This window comes from Saccopteryx leptura, chromosome 2 (genome assembly GCF_036850995.1).
Source record: "Saccopteryx leptura isolate mSacLep1 chromosome 2, mSacLep1_pri_phased_curated, whole genome shotgun sequence".
NCBI classification, from domain to species: domain Eukaryota; kingdom Metazoa; phylum Chordata; class Mammalia; order Chiroptera; family Emballonuridae; genus Saccopteryx; species Saccopteryx leptura.
In genome coordinates this window covers 381,703,413-381,726,401 of record NC_089504.1, presented here as the reverse complement: position 1 = coordinate 381,726,401, position 22,989 = coordinate 381,703,413, and the positions used below count along the sequence as shown (strand labels likewise).

Below are 22,989 nucleotides of genomic sequence, written 5' to 3'. Positions count from 1 at the left end.
TGCTTTCTCATATATGCCTTGACTGGGGGGCTACAGCAGAGTGAGTAACCCCTTGCTCAAGCCAATGACCCTGCACTCAAGCTGGTGAGCTTGCACTCAAGCCAGTGACCTTGGGGTTGCTAACCTGGGTCCTCTGTGTCCCAGTCCTCTGTGTCCCAGTCCAATGCTCTATCCACTGCTCCACTGCCTGGTCAGGCCAGGTGGATACTTTATCCACTGTGCAATTTTTTTAAGCAAAAATTTTTTTTTCTTTGACAGAGAGAGAGAGAGAGAGACAGATAGGGACAGACAGGAAGGGGGAGAGATGAGAAGCAACAGTTCTTTGTTGTGGCTCCTTAGTTGTGCATTGATTTAAGCAAAATATTTTTTTATGGTTTAAGTGCTTCCTGGTGTCCAGAAGGAGTTTGAAGAGAGCGTGTGACCAGTGGTGCTTTGCGCTGAACATGTGCAGGGACAGCAGTATCTCTTCAGTTCACTCGTGTTTGGCTGATGCTTTTACTAAGCTGTGAGGTAATATATGAGACTGACAGGTAGTGTGGGATTGCTGATAGCCACCTGCCGAGAGGGCCCAGCACTGGGGCCCTCCCAGGGAGGGATGACCAGTTTAGGGCCTGTGAGGTAGAGGCCAACAGGGCTTAGAGCCAACAGGACCTCCTCAATGCACTCTCAAAGCCGGTCAGGCTTGAACTTTCCACACACAAACCTTCTTGACTCACTGTCATACCATTCTTTCTAAAGGGCAGTTACAGACACCACCATTCCTTATTTGATCAAAAACCTTCTGTGACTTCCCACATCCTCCATGAGATATTCCTACTCCTGTAGCTAGTCTCAGGTGGGCCTCTCATGGGTCACTTTGCATACTAACGCCCCCTTCCATTGGGATTGGAAGTGAGGGGAGTAACAACTTTGGGATTGGAAGTGAGGAGAGTAACACATCTGTGAACAAGATGTGTTCACAGACGCATCTCAGAAAGATGATAAAGGACCATTTTTTTCTCCCAATAAGACTGGTGAAAATGTAAAACTGTGCTGCCCTGAGGCTGTGTGAGTTAGTGTGTTAGTGGGAGGGGCCCTGTCCCAGTCTCCTCTTCCACTGCCTGCCCACCTGTCCTCCTCAGGTGAGCCCTCCAGCCAAATAGACTGTGGTCTGTCATGCTCTGGGCTTTCTTTTTTTTTTTTTTTTAATTTTATTTATTTATTTTTTACAGAGACAGTGAGTCAGAGAGAGGGATAGACAGGGACAGAAAGACAGGAACAGAGAGAGATGAGAAGCATCAATCATTAGTTTTTCGTTGCACGTTGCAACACCTTAGTTGTTCATTGATTGCTTTCTCATATGTGCCTTGACCGCGGGCCTTCAGCAGACTGAGTAACCCCTTGCTGGAACCAGTGACCTTGGGTTCAAGCTGGTGGGCTTTTTGCTCAAATCAGATGAGCCCGCGCTCAAGCTGGCAAACTTGGGGTCTCGAACCTGGGTCCTCTGCATCCCAGTCCGATGCTCTATCCACTGTGCTACCGCCTAGTCAGGCACTCTGGGCTTTCTTGCTTCCATGCTTTTTCTCTTAGTCTCAGCAGTACTGCCCTTCTCTGCCTTTTCCTCCCATCTCCTCCCAGGCCTCCTCTCTGGGGAGCCTTCCCATTTGTTCCTCACCTTTCCAAGCCTCCGGTTCTCAGGGCTGGCTCCTCCTTGCAAAAGGCTGACCAGAGAAGAACTGATGCCTCATCCTGGGAGGTACCCCTCAGCCCCCACAGGGAACCTCCATTGATGTACACTTATGCATCGTTTAGAGATTGAAGGGTCAGATTCCCTCTAAGGTCTTTTTTTGGCTTGTTTTAATAACTGTCCACTACATGTCTCTTTTAGCTGCCATGATCTTGTGCTCAACTTGCCCTCCGTACCTCTGGGCTGGTTCCTGTGCTCCTCCCCACCCCTGTTTCAGAGGATTCCAAAGGCTCTTCTCTTTACTGCCTCCCTGGCCATCTCATCCCTCCCTTAGTTTTCATATCACCTATGAATTATAAGATAGTCTATTTTGCTCAATTTAGTGCCTGTGATTTTGAAAATTTGGATAAAATTACCCTGGCTGGTTAACTCAGTTGGTTAGAGCATCATCCTGAAGCACAGAGGTTGCGGGTTCAATGCTCGGTCAGGGCACGTACAGGAACAGATTGATGTTCCTGTCTCTCTCTCTCTCTCTCTCCCCCCCCATTCTCTCTCACTAAAATCAATAAATAAAAATTAAAAAAAAAAGAAAATTTGAATAAAATTGATGATTTTCTAGAAAATATAAATTGATCACACTTCACTCCCCTGTGGAGAAAGTTATATTCTCCACAAAAGCAGGAAGCTCAGGTGTGTCCTAGGGAGGTGGAGGGTTGTGCTTTTTAGGAACAGACTCGATTGCCATTTAGACTTTTCCAAAGCAAAGGAAGAAAGTTCCCAAAATTTCTTACAAAAGTTATACTATATACATTGGTATCAGAATTGGATAGAGAGCAGACACAGTAAAGTTCAGCTGGACTGTGAATGGCAGTGGAAAATCTTCAGTGAGACATGGGCACACAGCGCTCCACTGAGCCTGATGTCAACTGCAGAACAGCAGGGCCTGGCCCAGGAGAGCTTTGTTCTTAGAATGAAATCTAGATTCATATTAGGGAATCTTTCTTACAATGTAAGATGTTAACCAAAGGTGACCCAGCATACAGCCACTTGCATGCAAGGTAAGTGGGCATGTAATAACATTCAGCATCCATCCCTGCAGTGCTTTTGAATAGGTGGGAAAATGGTGAGTTGACACCTTACTTCTGCCCCTGCCACAAAGGCAACTATTTTTAAACATTCCTATTCATTCCTACACTTTTTTGCAAATTCTAGTCCATAATTCTGAAACCCATAAAACTCTTAAAAATAGAAGTTTTTTGTTCTTGCTCCACTTTGTTGCTAAAGCTTCCTAAGAGAGGTCTCCTAGAGCAAAATGTTTGTGGATAGCTGTCCAGTCACTGATTTTTGTGGGGAGAGGGGGAAGCTGGGTCTCCTACATTGCCATTTTTCTCTGTAAGCTTTTTATTTTTTATGAATTTGGTACAAATTCATTAAATTACAAAAACCCCTGAGCTGATATGAGGCTAGTTATATTTTTATGACACTTGGTATAATCTGTATATTTTGCTTTGGAAATATTAAGGTTGCCTGACCTGTGGAAACGCAGTGAATAAAGCACTGACCTGGAATGCTGAGGTCGCTGGTTAAAAACCCCGGGCTTGCCTGGTCAAGGCACATACAAGAAGCAACTGCTTCTTGCTCTCCCTACCTTGTTTCTCTCTTTCTTTCTCTCTCTCCTCTTTCTAAAATCAATTTAAAAAAAATCTAAAATAAAATATATTAAAGTGCTTGGATTTGAGGTACTGACCCAGACCCCACTGAGGGATGACATCCTGTATGGCATACCAGCAGTGTTTCTCTAACTGAAACTTTATGAATTCTGAAACACACTTGACCTTAAGGGTTTAGCAGAGGAATGGGAAAGGGGGCGGGGGGGCTGAACATGCTGATATACAGGAAATGTTACTCCCATTGTAAATCTGAGTTAGCTCACTGGCACCTTGTGACATCTGATTGTGACATCGTGACAGTAGAGGTGGCCCTAGTTCTCTTTGGGCTGCAGAGTGTTCTGTGATATCTGTGCCCTCCATTTATTTGGTCAGTCCCCTGCTGCTGGGTGAACATTTTTTTTTAATTGTGGTTTTAAAAAACAAATTTACTAGCATCGACCTGGAACACTGAGATCAATGGTTCAAAACCCTGGGCTTGCCTGGTCAAGGCACATATGGGAGTTGATGCTTCCTGCTCCTCCCCCTCTTCTCTCTCTCTCTCTCTCTCCCCCTCTCTCTCATCTCTAAAATGAATAAATAAAAAAATAATTAAAAAAAATAATTAAAAAAAAAACAAAACAAATTTACTATTTTAACCATTATTAAGTGTACAGCTCAGTAGTGTTAAAGTACATTCACATTATTGTGTATACAATCTCCAGAACTTTTTCATCTTGCAAAACTGAAACTTTGTCCCCATTAATAACAACTCCCTATTCACTTCTGTCCCTAGCCCCTGTTAACTACCATTCATTCTGCTTCTGTGAATTTGATGACTCTAGGAACCTCTTATAAATGGAATCATATATTTGTCTTTTTGTGACTGGCTTTTTTTTATTTAGTATAATATCCTCAAGGTTTATCCATGTTGAAGCATGTGTCAGAATTTTCTTCTCTTTTTTTTTTTTTTTTTTTTTTTAAATTTTTTTTTTTTTACAGAGAAAGAGAGAGAGTCAGAGAGAGGGATAGACAGGGACAGACAGACAGGAATGGAGAGATGAGAAGCATCAATCATTAGTTTTTCGTTGCGCATTGCAACACCTTAGTTGTTCATTGATGGCCCTCTCATATGTGCCTTGACCGTGGGCCTTCAGCGGACCAAGTAACCCCTTGCTCGAGCCAGTAACCTTGGGTCCAAGCTGGTGAGCTTTTGCTCAAACCAGATGAGCCCACGCTCAAGCCGGCGACCTCGGGGTTTCGAACCTGGGTCCACGGCATCCCAGTCCAACGCTCTATCACTGCGCCACCGCCCGGTCAGGCAGAATTTTCTTCTCTTTTAAGGCAGATTAATATTCCATTGTACGATATGCCATGTTTCGCTTAATCATTTATCTGTGAATGTATACTTGGGTTGTTTCTGCCTCTTAACTATTGTAATGCTGCTGTGAATATGGATGTACAAATATCTCGAGGTGCTGCTTTTAATTCTTTTGGATATATACTGAGAAGTGGAATTGCGGATCATATTATAATTATATAGTTAATTTTTTGAGAAACAGCTATACTATTTTCCATAGCAGCACACCATTTTACATTTCTACCAGCAGTACAAAAGGATTCCAATTTCTTTACATCGTCACCAGCACTTTTTTTTTTTTTCTTGGTATTTTTCTGAAGCTGGAAACGGGGAGAGACAGTCAGATAGACTCCCGCATGCGCCCGACCGGGATCCACCCGGCACGCCCACCAGGGGCAATGCTCTGCCCACCAGGGGGCGATGCTCTGCCCCTCCAGGGCTTCGCTCTGCCATGACCAGAGCCACTCTAGCGCCTGGGGCAGAGGCCAAGGAGCCATCCCCAGCGCCCGGGCCATCTTTGCTCCAATGGAGCCTTGGCTGTGGGAGGGGAAGAGAGAGACAGAGAGGAAGGAGGGTGGGGGTGGAGAAGCAAATGGGCGCTTCTCCTATGTGCCCTGGCCGGGAATCGAACCCGGGTCCCCCGCACGCCAGGCCGACGCTCTACCGCTGAGCCAACCGGCCAGGGCACTTTTATTTTTTTTGATAGTGACCATCCTACTGGTTATGAGGTGTGAACATCTTTAAATTTTTTCTCTTTTTAAGTTTTTATTTTGGACCTGTAATGACGCAGTGGATAAAGCGTCCACCTAGAACACTGAGGTCTTTGGTTCGAAACTAGGCTTGCCTGGTCAAGGCACATATGGGAGTTGATGCCTCTTGCTCCTCCCCCCTTCTTTCTCTCTCTCTCTCTCTCTCTCTCTCTCTCCTTCCTCTCTAAAAATGAATAAAAATCTTTTTAAAAAAGTTATTTTGACAATTTCAAGGTTACAGTAAGAATGTGATAAAAGATGAAATATTCATATTCATTTAAAAACAACAAAACAAAAAAAGGAATGATAGTGTATTTTATTTTTTTCTCAGCCTTTTTTTTCCTCCCTGATTCTCACTTGAAAGATGTCAATTCTACAGAAGAGTTGAAAGATAGGTACGTGAACATTTGTGTCCTTCACCTAGATTCATCAGTTTTAACATTTTGTTGTATTTACATTTGCTGCAGATATGACAGTTCTTGAAATACTTCAGTGTGCCTCTAAGAATAAGGACCTTCTCTAACACATCTATAATACCATTATAAAACCTGACCAGGTGGTGGTGCAGTGGATAGAGCATTGGACTGGGATGCGGAAGACCCAGGTTCGAGACCCCGAGGTCACCGGCTTGAGCACGGGCTCATCTGGTTTGAGCAAAGCTCGCCAGCTTGGACCCAAGGTCGCTGGCTCCAGCAAGGGGTTACTTGGTCTGCTGAAGGCCCGCAGTCAAGGCACATATGAGAAAGCAATCAATGAACAACTAAGGTCTCGCAACGAAAAACTGATGATTGATGCTTCTCATATCTCTCCAATCCTGTCTGTCCCTTTCTATGACTCTCTCTCTCTGTCTCTGTTAAAAATAAATATATACCATTATAAATCAAAGAAAGTTTATAATCATTCCATAATTTAATTTGCTACTGGGTTCATATTTAAATTTTCCTGATTTTCCCTAAAGTACTTTACATCTCTTCCCTCCCCCTGCCATTCTGGATCTAGTCAAGGTCCATGCATTGCATGGATTCTTTCTTAATATGATAAAATATACCTGAGTCAAAGAAGTACCGATCAAGGCACATATGACAAGCAATGGAACTCAAGTGAAGCAACTAGGAGTTGATACTTTTTTTTTTACAGGGACAGAGAGAGAGTCAGAGAGAGGGACAGATAGGGACAGACAGACAGGAACGGAGAGAGATGAGAAGCATCAATCATCATTTTTTTTTTCATTTTGACACCTTAGTTCAGGGGTCTCAAACTCGCGGCCCGCAGCCCGCGAGTTTGAGACCCCTGCTTAGTTCATTGATTACTTTCTCATATGTGCCTTGACCGTGGGCCTTCAGCAGACTGAGTAACAGCGACCTTGGGTCCAAGCTGATGAGCTTTTTTCTCAAGCCAGATGAGCCCACGCTCAAGCTGGCAACCTTGAGGTCTGGAACCTGGGTCCTCCGCATCCCAGTCCGACACTCTTATCTACTGCACCACCACCTGGTCAGGCGAGTTGATACTTCTTGCTCCCCATCTTTCTCACTCCTCTCTCCAAAATCAATAAATAAAATCTTTTCTTTTTAAAGTGCCCAGCCTAACTTGTGGTGGCACAGTGGATAAAGCTTCGACCTGAAATGCTGAGGTCAACAGTTTAAAACCCTGGGCTTGCCTGGTCGAGGCACATACGGCAAGCAACTACCAGTTGATGCTCCCTGCTCCTCCCCCACCCTCACTGTCTCTCCTCTCTCTGAAATGAATAAGTTAAATCTTTTTAAAAAGTGGCAGGGCCAGCCCTGGCCGGTTGGCTCAGCGGTAGAGCGTCGGCCTAGCGTGCGGAGGACCCGGGTTCGATTCCCGGCCAGGGCACACAGGAGAAGCGCCCATTTGCTTCTCCACCCCTCCGCCGCGCCTTCCTCTCTGTCTCTCTCTTCCCCTCCCGCAGCCAAGGCTCCATTGGAGCAAAGATGGCCCGGGCGCTGGGGATGGCTCTGTGGCCTCTGCCCCAGGCGCTAGAGTGGCTCTGGTCGCAACATGCGACGCCCAGGATGGGCAGAACATCGCCCCCTGGTGAGCAGAGTGTCGCCCCATGGTGGGCGTGCCGGGTGGATCCCGGTCGGGCGCATGCGGGAGTCTGTCTGACTGTCTCTCCCTGTTTCCAGCTTCAGAAAAATGAAAAAAAAAAAAAAAAAAGTGCCAGGGCCCTGGCCGGTTGGCTCAGCGGTAGAGCGTCGGCCTGGCGTGCGGGGGACCCGGGTTCCATTCCCGGCCAGGGCACATAGGAGAGGCGCCCATTTGCTTCTCCACCCCCACCCTCCTTCCTCTCTGTTTCTCTCTTCCCCTCCCGCAGCCGAGGCTCCATTGGAGCAGAGATGGCCCAGGTGCTGGGGATGGCTCCTTGGCCTCTGCCCCAGGCGCTGGAGTGGCTCTGGTCGTGGCAGAGCCAAGCCCCGGAGGGGCAGAGCATCGCCCCCTGGTGGGCAGAGCCTCGCCTCTGGTGGGCGTGCCGGGTGGATCCGGGTCGGGCGCATGCGGGAGTCTGTCTGACTGTCTCTCCCCGTTTCCAGCTTCAGAGAAATACAAAAAAAAAAAAAAAAAAAAGTGCTCATAGCGTTGCCATCCCCACAGTTGTCAATGTGGAGGTACCAGATACATAATAGCAGAGTCTTAGAAAGTCCAGGAGAGCTGGTCAGACTGATTGGAAGAATGAGTTAGAGTACCTTGGAGTATGGGAAAGCTCACTGATGGACTGCATGTGGTGTAAAATGTATAGAAATATTTTTATTTATTTACTTATTTTTTCTTGTGGGAGAGACAGAATCAGAGAGACAGACAGATAGGGACAGACAGACAGGAAGGAAGAGAAATGAGAAACATCAGTTCTTCATTGCGGTTCCTTAGTTGTTCATTGATTGATTTCTCATATGTGCCTTGACCGGGGGCTACAGCAGACCAAGTGACCCCTTGCTCGAGCCAGTGACCTTGGGCTCAAGCTGGTGAGCCTTACTCAAACCCGATGAGCTTGCGCTCAAGCTGGCGACCTCGGGGTCTCGAACCTGGGTCCTCCACATCCCAGTCCAATGCTGTATCCACTGCACCCCCCCCCCCCCCGGTCAGGCTAAAATGTCTAGGAATAAACGTGACATACATGTGCCAGCTCTATTGTGGGGTTTTTTGGGGGGGTTGGGAAGTCCTGCAAGACTTCCAAAGAGACTCAAAGGATGAGACTTGATAGAGACAGGCCCACTTTGCCTATTGCAGTGGATCCTCTTTGTCAACCTAGATATTTAGCATGTTCCCAATAGAAATACCAATAGGGCTTATTGGGGGGAATTACACAAACTGATTCTAAAGTCCATATTTAAAACAAACAATGGTAGAAAAGAAAGGTAATGTGTCTGACCAGGCGGTGGCACAGTGGGTAGAGTATCAGCCTGGTACACTGAGGACCCAGGTTTGAAACCCCAAGGTTGCTAGCTTGAGTGTAGGCTCATCTGGCTTGAACGTGGGATCATAGACATGACCCTATGGTCGCTGGCTTGAACCCAAACGTTGCTGGCTTGAGCAAGGGGTTGCTGGCTTGGCTGGAGCACCCCTGGGTCAAGGCATATATGAGAAAGCAATCAATGTACAACTAAGGTGCCACAACTCTGAGTTGATGTGTTAGTGCTTCTCATCTCTCTTCCTTCCTCTCTCCCTTTCTCTCTGTCTCTCTCTCTTTAAAAAAATAAAAAAGATAATGAAAGGAGACTGCCTGTCCTATCTATATTGATACATATTGCAAAATCAAAAGATTTTTTTTTTAAGGGACAGAGAGACAGTCAGAGAGAGGGATAGACAGGGACAGACAGGAAAGAATGGAGAGAGATGAGAAGCATCAATCATCAGTTCTTCGTTGCAACACCTTAGTTGTTCATTGATTGTTTTCTCATATGTGCCTTGACCATGGGCCTTCAGCAGACCGAGTAACCCCTTGCTTGAGCCAGCGACCTTGGGTCCAAACTGGTGAGCTTTTTGCTCAAGCCAGATGAGCCCGCGCTCAAGCTGGTGACCTCGGGAACTCGAACCTGGGTCTTCCGCATCCCAGCCCGATGCTCTATCCACTGCGCCACCGCCTGGTCAGGCAAAATCAAAAGATTTGAGGTACCAAAAAGAAATTCACCTTATCCCCAAAAAAGTTTGCTTCAAACTGACAAGACAGAGTCTAGTAGAAAATGGGCAAAGAATATGGCCTATTCAGAAAATGACTCTTAAACATTTGATGAGATTATCTGTCTCATTGGTTATAAGGTTTCTCCCTTATCAGGTTGATAGCATGTACACAGTACTATCAAAGTGTAAATGTATATGAAGCCTTTGTCCCAGAAATTGCTTTTGTAGGAGTTAATCCTTGTAGTCACATAAGCAAAATGTTGAGATGGGCCCTCCACTGGGTGAATAAACAGGAGATTAGAGATAACCCAGGTGCATCCCAGCAGGAGTGTGTTAATCAACTATGATAGTCTTTACAGGGAGAGGGGCAGTAGTATGTATACCAATGAGGATTCATTTCCTAGGTGTATTAAAACACACCTGACCTATGGTAGCACAGTGGATAGAGTGTTGACCTGGAATGCTGCGGTTGCGAGTACAAAACACTGGGCTTGCCTGGTCAAGGCACATGCAGTGAGCATTCAATGAAGAACTAAAGTGAGTCCTGGCCGGTTGGCTCAGTGGTAGAGCGTCGGCCTGGCATGCAGGAGTCCCAGGTTCGATTCCCAGCCAGGGCACACAGGAGAAGCACCCATCTGCTTCTCCACCCCTCCCCCTCTCCTTCGTCTCTGTCTCTCTCTTACCCTCCCGCAGCCAAGGCTCAATTGGAGCAAAGTTGGCCCAGGCACTGAGGATGGCTCTGTGGCCTCTGCCTCAGGCGCTAGAATGGCTCTGGTTGCAACAGAGTGGCGCCCCAGATGGGCAGAGCATCGCCCCCTGGTGGACATGCTGGGTGGATCCCGGTCGGGCGCATGCAGGAGTCTGTCTACTTCCTCCCCGTTTCCAACTTCAGAAAAATAAAAATAAATAAATAAAAAATTAAAAAAAAAGAACTAAAGTGAAGCAACTATGAGTTGATGCTTCTCATTCCACCCCCTCCCCCCATAAAATTAATAAATAAAAATTTTAAAATTAAAACAGTACAGATTTGTGGACTGCTGTTAGTGCTGCCTAGGGAGGGGAACTGATGGCTGAGAGCAGAGACAGGAGAGGTTTTCACCCTTTTATGTATGTTAAGTCTTGTTCTGTATGTATATTAACCTCCTTGAAAAATAAAGTACAAAAATAGCTACTCTGTCATCTCTGTGTTGCTGTCATATGTTAGCCCTGATTCCTCCCTGGACCACCAGCCTCTTCCCTCTGAACACCTGATCAACTCTCCACGGGGATGCCTCATGGGCATATCACACTGGTTGTGCCACAGTGGGATTCCCACTGCCCTCTCTGACCCTGTTCCTTTCAAGTCCCCATCTTTCCAGCTGGCTGCACCATGTCCCCAGCCAAGAGCTTGATTCTTCCTGGGCTCTGCTAGATTCAGTCTGTCAGCATGTTCTCTGCAATCCCAACTATAGCTCTCTAGCCATGTGGCCCTTGCCAGGCTTAGAGAAACATTCCCACCTCCCCTCTACTCCTCCACTCTGGCTGACAGCACCCAAATTTGAAGAGTTAGTCAGCTCATGCCAAGCTCCTGCATTAGATTTCCTGACAGTGTGGCATTATGCTTGGATTTCCAGACTCTCTCCTGCCCTGGGGGTAGTAGGACCTGGCCCCATGTCTTGCCTCCAGCTCACTTCCTCTTTGCTCTGGCTGCCTTGTGTGCCAAGCTTGGACTGGGACACAAGGTGTTCTTGTCTGAGCTAGGACTTGGGTGTTCATCTCTACCTAGAACACTGTCCCCTGGTTGGTGAGGTGCTGCCAAGTCTCATCCCTGCCCCTCATTGCTTTCCAGACCCACTCTGCTCTCCCAGCAAGCTCTCCTCAGACACCTTGCTGAGCACTCCCACAATTTGAAATACCTTGTTTCTCTGTTGTTTGTCATCCTCCCTCACATTAAACTCTGCATATATTAGGAATCTTGGACATTATTTTGCTGTTGCTTCTCTTCTGCTCCTTGAATGGTACTTCACATTTACTAGGTGCTCCATAAGTATGTGCTGAATGGAATGACTTATTGTTTCCCGTTCATTCATTCTTTTGTAACATGCTCTGAGCTGCTCCTGTGATCCAGGGCATACTAGTAGATGCAGAAGAAAGCAAGCCAGACATGGTCTCTGTCCCCAGGAGGCTCACATGTTACTCTCTGGAGCTCATGAAATAGGAGACAGGGCAATTTCTAGGATGGTTGCCCAAACTTGGTCAGGAGCTTGTGGGTACCTTTTGTGGGATGACTCAGTGCTCAAATTGAGCCAGTGTCTTGTTGCACATTAATGCTCCTTGTTTCTGGTACTCATGCTCTTTGCACCCTGGGCAGGGGTCCTAATTAGTATAACTGCATTGTCTTGTGTTTTCACTTTGCAGAGGAATGTTTGCTGGAGGATTGAAGGAAATGGAGCAGGAAGAGGTCCTAATCCATGGTGTGTCCTACAATGCCATGTGTCAAATTCTGCATTTCATATACACTTCTGAGCTGGAGCTCAGCCTAAGCAATGTCCAGGAGACGCTGGTTGCCGCCTGCCAGCTTCAGGTGAGGCTCACCTCTTTGACAAGGCAGACCGATGCCTGGGTGTGGTTTCTCTGGGTGCCTGCCAGGCAGTGGTGTGTGGGTAGATCAGGCAGGTGAGGACATGAGGCAGTAAGGGAGACTCTTAAGTTGAGTGGAGGCTCCTGGGTAGCACTTGGCTCGGCCAGCACTGAGCACTGAAGTGGAGCTGCTCTGAAGGTCTCAGGCCCAGGTTCCTCCTCTGCTTTTGCCCTCTGCTTTTATGCTGGTTCCTTCCCCACTTCCTGGGTCTCCCTGCCACTTGAGAAGGTCCTGCATGCAAACACATGGCCAAAGCTGAGCCTGTGACATCCTGTGAATGCTGGCATCTGGCAAAGCTGAGCTCCTCCACTGTTGCTGCTTAGGCCCTTTCTGCCCTATCTTTTCCACTTGGTCTCATTGATCTCTGAGACTGCTTTCTGATTTGTTATTGAACTTTAAATACTTACTTTCCTACAGAATTCAGAAAGTTTCCTGAGGCTTGGACAGTGTGACTTATATTTTAGAACAGTACCAACATTTGGGCAGTGTTAGTACAGTTACACAGGCTGGGCCTGCACATGCCTTTCCTCTTAAGAGTTGTCCATCTGACAGCCTGTTTGGGCTTGAGAGATATCTCTTTTCACATTTATTTTTTATTTTTTTTATTTTAGAGTGAGAGAGGGAGAGAGAGAAAGAGAGAGAGACATTGATTTGTTCTACTTATTTATATGTTCATTGGTTGATTTTTTTTTTTTTTTTTGTATTTTTCTGAAGTTGGAAATGGGGAGGCAGTCAGACAGACTCCTGCATGCGCCCGACCGGGATCCACCCGGCATGCCCACCAGGGGGTGATGCTCTGCCATCCGGGGCGTCGCTCTGTTACAACCAGAGCCATTCTAGCACCTGAGGCAGAGGCCATGGAGCCATCCTCAAGTGCCCGGGCCAACTTTGCTCCAGTGGAGCCTTGGCTGTGGGAGGGGAAGAGAGAGACAGAGAGGAAGGAGAGGGGGAGGAGTGGAGAAGCAGATGGGCGCTTCTCCTGTGTGCCCTGGCTGGGAATCGAACCTGGGACTCCTGCACGCCAGGCCAACGCTCTACCACTGAGCCAACCGGCCAGGGCAATTTTTTATTTTTTTGACAGAAAGAGAGAGAGGGACAGATAGGGACAGACAGACAGGAAGGGAGAGAGATGAGAGGCATCAATTCTTCATTGTGGCATCTTAGTTGTTCATTGATTGCTTTCTTATATGTGCCTTAACTTGGGGGGCTATAGTAGAGTGAGTGACCCCTTGCTCAAGCCAGCAACCTTGGGCTCAAGCCAGCAACCTTTAGGCTCAAGCCAGTGACCTTGGGGTCATGTCTACGATCCCACGCTCAAGTTGGCAATCCCATGCTCAAGCTGGTGAACCCGCACTCAAGATGGATGTGTCTATGCTCAAGCCAGTGACCTCAGGCTTTCGAACCTGGGTTCTCTGTGTACCAGTCCAACAGTCTATCCACTGCACCACCGCCTGGTTAGGCTCATTGGTTGATTCTTGTATGTGCCCTGATTGGGGATTGAACCCACAACCTTGTATGGGGACGATGCTCTAACCACCTGAGCTACTTAGCCAGGGCAGTCTTCTCACATTTTTTGAAAGTGAAGTGAAATGCTACACTGAATTCATTATCCTGACCTTTTCTCAGAGCACATTTGGAACAGTCAGGAAAAACTCAAGTCAGAGGAAAACCAACCTGTTTAGGGCATCTGGAGTCCCCACCTTGCACTCTCTGTGCCATTACCCTCAGAGTAGTGGTTGGAAAGTGCTCAACTCCTGGCTATACATCATGGGTAGGTGGAGTTGGGCCAGCATGGCCTTTAGGACAGAAGAATTTCCCCACCTTGTATTCAGAGATCTCTTCTGTCTTCACATCCTGGTCATTGTTGCTTCAGGAAATCATCTAGTTCTTGTGACCCTGAGTACCATATTCAGCTCTCCACCCAGGATTCCCTGTCAGCATTGTCCCTCCTCACTGCATGCTCCTTTCCCTACTTCCCTGGTCTGTGTCCCATGACCATTCTGCCAGAGCCACCATGTTTCCTTGAGCCCTTGCATCTTCATTCCCTGTGTCCAAGTTTGGATAAGTCATCCTTGTAAATATTACCTGTAGCTATCTCTTCTCTGTTTTCATGTCTTCATCTTTGTCCTGGTCTTCACCTCTCCATTTATACCTCCCAGCTGGTCTCTGCCTTCTCTTCTCCAAATCCATCTTGCACATCAGTACCAAACCGTCTTCTAAAACACCACTTTCCCTCTATTACCCAGAGACCTGCCATCTCCCCAGGTCAAACTTACAGCAGAGGTTTGGCTAGTACTGCTTATCACCTCCAAGCCCATTCTGGGGGACAGCACAGGAGGAGCCCCCATTTCACCTTGAGCAGCCCAGCTTTGTTTGTTTCATTTTTAATACATTGGATTTCTATGCAATGATTTTTTTTTTTTTTTTTTGTATTTTTCTGAAGCTGGAAACGGGGAGAGACAGTCAGACAGACTCCCGCATGCGCCCGACCGGGATCCACGTGGCACGCCCACCAGGGGTGACGCTCTGCCCACCAGGGGGTGATGCTCTGCCGCAACCAGAGTCACTCTAGCGCCTGGGGCAGAGGCCAAGGAGCCATCCCCAGCGCCCAGGCCATCTTTGCTCCAATGGAGCCTTGGCTGCGGGAGGGGAAGAGAGAGACAGAGAGGAAGGAGGGGGTGGGGTGGAGAAGCAAATGGGCACTTCTCCTATGTGCCCTGGCTGGAATCGATCCCTGGCCCCCTGCACGCCAGGCCGACGCTCTACCGCTGAGCCAACCGGCCAGGGCCGCAATGATATTTTTAAAACAAGTTTTATGTGGAATAACAGTTCCAAGTCCATGGGCTCACCACATCATGTTGGTTCATATAGTTACTAGCTGTTGGCGGCTTACTCTCTCCCTGCCCTCACACTATGTGCTGTGCCCTGTGCTAGACTCTTGATGGTGTCCTTGGGGACCTGGGTCTGAATCCCAACAAGATCACCCCCATTAAGTCACCCCCAGCAAACAAGTTTCCTCTTCTGAGCCTCTCATGGGGCTCCTGCCTGGGGTGGGCCTGAGGTGTTTCCTCTGTGAGATTCCACCTGGCAGAGGGCCTGCTGCTCTGACACAAGGATGGGAAGGAGAGGGCCACTCGATTCTTGTGTAGGAGGCTTCAGTTCTTTGGGAGCTGCTTCTCCAGGCCACTGAAGGCAGTTTGCTCTCACCTTCTACCCAGAACCTGGTCCTCAACATCCTGCCCTCAACAAATCAGAAGTGGTATTTTAGGAAGAAGCAAAGCAGAAGTGCTGGCTCAGAGAGAAAATGGATGGCTGAGTGAAGACTTTGGGACCTAACAAAGCACTCTGGGGACAGTCCATGTGGGGTAATATGTGTCTGGCACTATACAGGCTTCCACTCAGCCCTTAACATATCACTTGCAGGTACTGGGTGTCTTGGATCAGACAAAATAAAATGATGTTAAACATTTATTTTAAACCAGATGCCAGCAGATTTACTCTGTGTGTGCTCAATTTGTTGATGATGCTGGTTAAGTGAGGTATTTCTATTTTTAAATATAAAATATGTATTTCCGATGGCTTTAGGGGACCCCTGTGTTTTGGTCGATCGACCCCCGCCGGGGTTGCGACCCACAGGTTGAGAACCGCTGCCCTAGAGCCCTTCCCTCTGTTTCCTTTGTTCTGTCATGTTTTGATCATCTAGTCACAGGGTGCCCTTTAGTCTTGTGGCCCAATTCTTAGCTCTCACCTAAGTGTTGTCCTCTCTTTTGACCTCTTTTCAACACTGTTGGGAAAGGGAAGGTGCAGGCTACTTGGGAGCCGCCTTAATAATGAGTCAAGCAGGCCTCTGCCCAGGCAGGATAGCTTTCAGCTTTTCAAGAACTTTGAGTCAGGTTCCCAGGGTAGGCAGGTTTCCTGAGCCTGAAGCTTTGGCTGAGCCTCTAGTTGTGGGGGTTGTGGCAGGAGAAAGGAGCTGAGTGTCTTAGAGAGCTGGGGGTTGGGATGGGGGTCCTACGTGCATTGCACACCAGGGACATCTAACATGGTGCCTGTTGTGCAGCTTCCAGCTTCTCTGGAAATCGAGTATGTTTGATCTAAAAGGCAACTGACATATATCAGGGATCCACTCTGTGCCAGGGAGTTCTTATACATGATGTCATTTATAATTATTTCTCTCCATTTTATCCCTGTTTTATAGATGAGGAAACTGAGGCTCAGAGAAGTTAAGCGCATTTGACAGATCACTTTATTTTTTTGATTGATTGATTTTAGAGAGACAGAGAGGAAGGGAGAGGGTTGGTAGGGGTGGGGAAAGAGAGAGAGAGAGAGAGAGAGAGAAGCATTCATTTGTTGTTCCACTTAGTTATTCATTCACTGGTTGCCCGATATGTGCCCTGACCAGGGATCAAACCTGCAACCTTGTTGTTTTTTGGAGACTCTTAACTGACTGAGCTGTGTCCAGGGCCCACAGATCACTTGTGAGCCAGGATTTAAATCCAGTCTATCTGCAGAGAGCACCAGTTGTCTCTAGTGTTGGGGAAAACACCAGATAAGCCTCTGCTCCAGGAAAGGTTGGGGATTGGTGAATGGGGCCTTTTTTATTTTATTTTTTATCAAGTGAGAGGTGGGGAGGCAGAGACAGACTCCCACATGCGCACCGACTGAGATCTACACAGCAAGCCCCCTACCCAGCGATGCTCTGCCCATCTGGGCCTGCTGCTCCATTGCTTGGTAACCGAGCTATTTTAGCGCTGAGGTGAGACCATGGTGCCATCCTCACTGCCCAGGGCCAACTCGAACCAATTGACCATGGCTGCGGGAGGGGGGAGGGGGTAAGAGGAAGAAGCAGATAGTCACTTCTCCTGTGTGCCCTGACCAGGAATCGAACCTGGGACTTACACATGCCAGGCCAATGCTTTACCATTGAGTCAACCAGCCAGGGCCAAGTGGGGCCTACTTTAGAGGACGGCCACATAAACCATGCAACTGCTGTCACTGTCTTCTGTGCACAGACAGTTTCCCAGGCTTGAATGGGTCTTGTTTTCTTCACAGATCCCAGAAATCATCCATTTCTGCTGTGATTTCCTCATGTCCTGGGTGGACGAGGAGAACATCCTTGATGTCTACCGGCTGGCAGAACTGTTTGACTTGAGCCGTCTGACCAAGCAATTAGACACCTACATTCTCAAAAACTTTGTGGCCTTCTCAAGGACTGATAAGTACCGCCAGCTTCCTCTGGAGAAGGTCTACTCCCTCCTCAGCAGCAATTGCCTGGAAGTCTCCTGTGAGACTGAGGTGTATGAGGGTGCCCTGCTCTACCATTACACCCTGGAGCAGGTACAGGCAGACCAGATCTCACTGCATGAGCCCCCCAAACTCCTTGAGACGGTGCGGTTTCCCCTAATGGAAGCTGAGGTCCTCCAGCGGCTGCATGACAAGCTGGACCCCAGCCCACTGAGGGACACAGTGGCCAATGCTCTTATGTACCACCGGAATGAGAGCTTGCAGCCCAGCCTGCAGGGCCCACAGACGGAGCTACGGTCAGACTTCCAGTGCATTGTAGGTTTTGGGGGCATTCACTCCACACCATCCACTGTCCTCAGCGACCAGGCCAGGTACCTGAACCCCCTGCTGGGAGAGTGGAAGCACTTCACCTCCTCCCTGGCCCCCCGCATGTCCAACCAGGGCATCGCAGTACTCAACAATTTCGTGTACCTGATCGGAGGGGACAACAATGTCCAAGGATTTCGCGCTGAGTCCCGATGCTGGAGGTAAGAAAGGGCGCTTACTGCACCTTTGTCTATGGATGATGCTGTAGGTAGGAGCCATGGGCTCAGAGGGATGAGAAGGGAGTGGGTTCTGCATGGGCACATGGCTAAGAACTAAGGCAGTCAGCCTTTTTTATTAATCTTGTGCTTGTTAGAATACCCCTTTTTTGTGGAATAAATTCCAGGTTAATTCCTTCTGGCAGTGACATAAAGAAAGGGGTACCTGGAATGCTTTCTTTCACTCTTGTCCCCTTCTCAGAAGCATACTCACCCTGGATCACACCCTGCTGTCCTGTCTGTGAGGGACTGGGTTGTGACTCTGCACTTGGCTGAGCACAGGGGAGGGGAGCCTGTAGCAGGAAGGGTGGTTGGACCACAGAAGGAAGAGACGTAGGAGCTGGAAGCACTGGATAGGCAACTGCTTCTTCCTTTTGCCCTCTCTTGAACTTTGACACGTTTCATCCCAGCTTCCCTTTGCCTGTCTGCTTTGCTCTTCTGACCACAAGCCAAAGGTAGAGTATGGCATCCTGTTGCTTCTGCTCCCCTGAGTGTGCGGTCCTCCGCCCAGGGGAGCATGAAAGGCTGACAGGCATCACTGAGCCTCATGCCAGTGCCCAGTCCCACCCTTACCCTCCACCCTGTCGTTAGCCATGTGTTGGGCACGTGGTCCCTGGAGGAGACAATTTTCTTTCTGAGAGGGGGTTTTGTGGACTGCTGTGGTCTGTAGGAGGCTTTATCTCTGTCAGTGTATAAGGCTGTGATCTTACAAATCCATCTTCTTGGGCAGAACAAGGGAAGTAAGGCAGATCCCTACCATAGCAACTGTTAGCTTTCCAGAGCCCCTTTCACTGTACTTTGGTTTGATTTCTTGGGATTTGGTGCCTGTGGGAAGTTTCTGCCCTGGACAAGCTGAGAGATGGCACTGCAGAGAAAGAGATTACCAACTGCTTCTGGCGTCTCTGAGCTAGATGCAGACCAAGTTCATGTCCATGCTTTTATCTTCTGTGGTGGGGGTAGGGTGGGGACTGGCCTGGCTATGCCTCTCAGAAACAGGGTGACCAGCACTGAGGAAGAGGTGACTATTCTTCAGCCACCTCTGATTTTCTGGCCCCAGGAAGTGATAACCTCTATTAAACTGGTGAGACCCAAAGCCTGGCAGCATGTGTGGTCAAACAGGAGCACAATGAATTCAAAAGGAGGAAACAATACCTTTAGTCATACCAAACACCGTCCCCAGTGGGCATGGGGAACACCAGTTTCAAACATCCAGCCAAGCCTTGAAGTTTTTTTTTAGGGAACTCTGCTTCCAATTGGAGATCCAAGGCCAGATCTCCCTGCTGAGCAACCCACAGACTTGTAAAGCACATCTCCAAAGTATTGTGGTGTCTGGTCCTCAGCACGTGGTAGGGTGGCTGTGTGCCTACAGGGAAGCTGCAGGGTGAGAGGATGCTGTTGGCCCAAATCTGTCCTGTTATATGCATTTCACACAAGACTGGTCTAAGATTCCCTTGAACATGTGGTGTGAGAACCAAGCTGGACTCTGGAAAATTCTAATATCAGCCACTGTGATTGATAACCACAGCCTCAAACTCCAGTCAGGAAGTTTGATCACTGCAGCAGGTGGAATTGTGAGACTTGCCTGGTAGGATCAGGCATCACTGAGGGCCTGGGCTTCAGAGCATCTGGCGAGGTGGTGAGGAGGGCCCTGGGGTCGGGCATCTGTACAGAGTATATGTGTCCTTAATTTCCCAGTGGATTCTTAAGTTGCCAGATGGAAGGTGGATCTTTTACTTTTTTTAATACTTTTTATTTATTTTATTGAGGAGAAAGAGAGCAAGATAGAGAGAGAAAGAAGTGGGGGGAGAGTAGCAGGAAGCATCAACTCCCATGTGTGCCTTGACCAGGCAAGCTCAGGGTTTTAAACTGGCAACCTGAGCATTCCAGGTCAACGCTTTATCCACTGCGCCACCACAGGTCAGGCGGAAGGTGGATCTTAATTTGAGTGATCTAAGTGTTTGGTTCTCTCCTCTCTCCCCTTCTATACTTTACCAGCCTTAGAACCCATAGACTCTCAAAATATAATAAAACAAGATTTTGCAGTAAATTAGGGTTTGCATTTTAAGGAGCTAGGGACTTACCAGGTTACATCTTAAAGCCTTGGTATAGAAACTATATAAAAAAATTAGGTCTTTTGGAGCCAGTTGTATTTGCCTCCAAGATACCTCTGTCTCACTGTCTTTCCTTTTTTTGACTCATCTTTGTTATCCACCTTTTGTGTTTGCACCTTTTCCATAGCTACAGCTCTGTGGGCTACGGAAAGTGGCTGCATGCCTTACCTGGAAGTAGCCGGTCTCATGTTGCCACATGCCCTGACCCTACTTAAAATAAAAATTTGGTTTTTTGTTAGGTATTCCCTTGACTATTAATCTAGTCATTCATGTCTCAAATGCCCCCTTCTCAGGAGACCCTTCTTCAGCTCCATAAGAGAGCTTTGCTCTCTCCAGACCCCACAGCCAGGTGGATCACTCTCTCTCCTTACCTGTGGTATCTGCATTACTTTGAGCACTTGTTCACTTTGTTGTTTTAAAGTATATTTCAAAAAATATTTTAATTGTAATGGATTTTATTAATAGTCATGGGAATGCTTAAGTCATGGAAAAACTGAAGAAAAGGTCTACTAAATTTAACAAGGAACATATTTGTACCAACTGTAGATTTCACGTCTGAGGTTGCAGTAAGGTGATCTAAAATCTGTCTTAAGCCTGACCTGTGGTGGCACAGTGGATAAAACATCGACCTGGAACACTGAGGTTGCCGGTTCGATACCGTGGGCTTGCCTGGTCAAGGCACATATGGGAGTTGATGCTTCCTGCTCCTCCCTCCTTCTCTCTCTCTTCTTCTTTCTCTAAAAGTGAATAAATAAAATCTTTTAAAATAAAATAAAATAAAATCTGTCTTAAAGTGATTAAAACTGCCCTGGCCTGTACTCAGGTGGTTAGAGCATCCTCCTGATACGTCAAGGTTACAGATTTGATCCCAGGTCAGGAAACACAAGAATCAACCAATAAACGCATAAATAAGTGGAACAACAAATTGATGTTTCTCTCTCCCTCTCTCCCTTTCTCTCTCTCTTTGAAATCAATAAATTAAAAAAATAGATTAAAACATTATATCCTTATATGCTACAATAAAGCTTATTTTTATTAGAAGAAGAATGATACTCCAGGATTTATTCTGACAAAGTTGAAAATTAATCCAATAAAGAGGAAAATGTGGGATATAGGATACAGTGAGGAACTAAGAAATCAGAAACTGTGGTTATCTTTAAATTATTGATGTATGGTGAATACCTATATGTGTATATATGTGTGTGTGTTTCCTTAAATCGGAAACCACAAATCCAAGTGAACTCTGTCTAGGAAGTTGTGAGGGCAGGAGACCAGAGAAGGAGGTAAGCAGAAGTATCTGGAGGGTCTTGTCTCACTCGTGGAGGATGCTGATTTGTATTTGACTCAGAATAGGGAAGAAGAGGATGTGAAATCTGTCACCCCATTGATTGCCAGGTTTGATTTGACTGATCTGGCTGGCTAGTGGGTTTCCCCTTCCTCCTTCACTGCTCTCTGTGCATTTGTCCCAGAGCTGTGAGCTTGGCTGAAAGGAAAAAATTTAAAAAAAAAGAAAAGAAATAGGGAAAAATAGACATGTACACGAATGGGTGTCGTGCACAGGGAAGACGGTAGAAGGTATCATCCAGCCAATTGCCAGGGCCTCTGAGTGGTGCACTCTTGGACTGTCCTGGCTGCCTGTTCCCAGCCCAACCTTCACCTGGCTGTGACTCTGGTCATTCATGTCTCAAATGCCCCCTTCTCAGGAGACCCTCCTTCAGCTCCATAAGAGAGCTTTGCTCTCCCCAGACTCCACAGCCAGGTGGATCACTCTCTCTGTTATTTACCTGTTATTTTTTGTGGTATCTGCATTACATCGAGCACTTTTTCACTTTGTTGTCTTCAGCTTGTTTCTCATTCCACAGTGGAAAGCAGGGCCCTTGTCTTGATTTGCCTCTGGATCCCCAGCACTGAGCACTGTGCCTGATCCATGTTGGATGGCCAATACCTATTTGCACAGTAAAGGAATGATTTCACTGCTGGTAATCTCACTTCAAGTGCTACGCTGGGGTCTGGGAATACAGACATATACCTGGGTCCTTTTTTTTTTTTTTTTTTTTTTTTTTTGTATTTTTCTGAAGTTGGAAACAGGGAGGCAGTCAGACAGACTCCCGCATGCGCCCAACCGGGATCCACCCAGCACGCCCACCAGGGGGCGATGCTCTGCCCATCTGGGGCATTGCTCTGTTGCAACCAGAGCCATTCTAGCGCCTGAGGCAGAGGCCATAGAGCCATCTTCAGTGCCCGGGCCAACTTTGCTCCAATAGAGCCTTGGCTGCGGGAGGGGAAGAGAGAGACAGAGAGGAAGGAGAGGGGGAGGGGTGGAGAAGCAGATGGGCGCTTCTCCTGTGTGCCCTGGCTGGGAATTGAACTCGGGACTCCTGCACGCCAGGTCGATGCTCTACCACTGAGCCAACCGGCCAGGGCCACCTGAGTCCTTTATAAACTCTCATCAGGTTGACAAGGATCCTTTTTATGTGTGTTGTCTCGTTATGATCCTTCATGATAGCTTTTCTAGGCAGATGACATCACCCCATTGGACAGGTGTAGAAACTGAATGGGTGCCAAGAGTAAAACTGATGTCTGGATGAAACCAGCTACAGAGGCAGAGCTGGGATTCAGGCCTGCGTCTCTGTGTGACCAAGGTGCATGTTCTGTCTCTCCCGTTGTCTCTGACCTCCTGAGGCAGCTTGTTTCCTGCAATTGTTTCCTGGCTGTCAGGGAGGGAATGTCCTGGCTGGGGAGAATCAGCTACAGAACGTGTCTGGCTTGTGCTTTGGAGCAAAGGGTACATCTGATCTCTTCACTGACAAGCATATGACACAGGCCAAAGAAAACTATTCACTCTCTTCTGAACCATTTGAAGTTCAACTTACCC

General features: G+C 47.6%; 1 protein-coding gene across 2 annotated transcripts in view; it reads left to right on the top strand.

The window, feature by feature from the left end:
• Nucleotides 1-22,989, top strand: part of KLHL22 (kelch like family member 22) — a 50,037-nt gene that overhangs the window by 12,729 nt on the left and 14,319 nt on the right. For both annotated transcript variants that reach the window (XM_066365402.1, XM_066365403.1), the window contains exons 3-4: nt 11,956-12,121; nt 17,231-17,949. In XM_066365402.1, the coding sequence (XP_066221499.1) occupies nt 11,956-12,121; nt 17,231-17,949 (885 nt within the window). The remainder of the gene's footprint in view (nt 1-11,955; nt 12,122-17,230; nt 17,950-22,989) is intronic.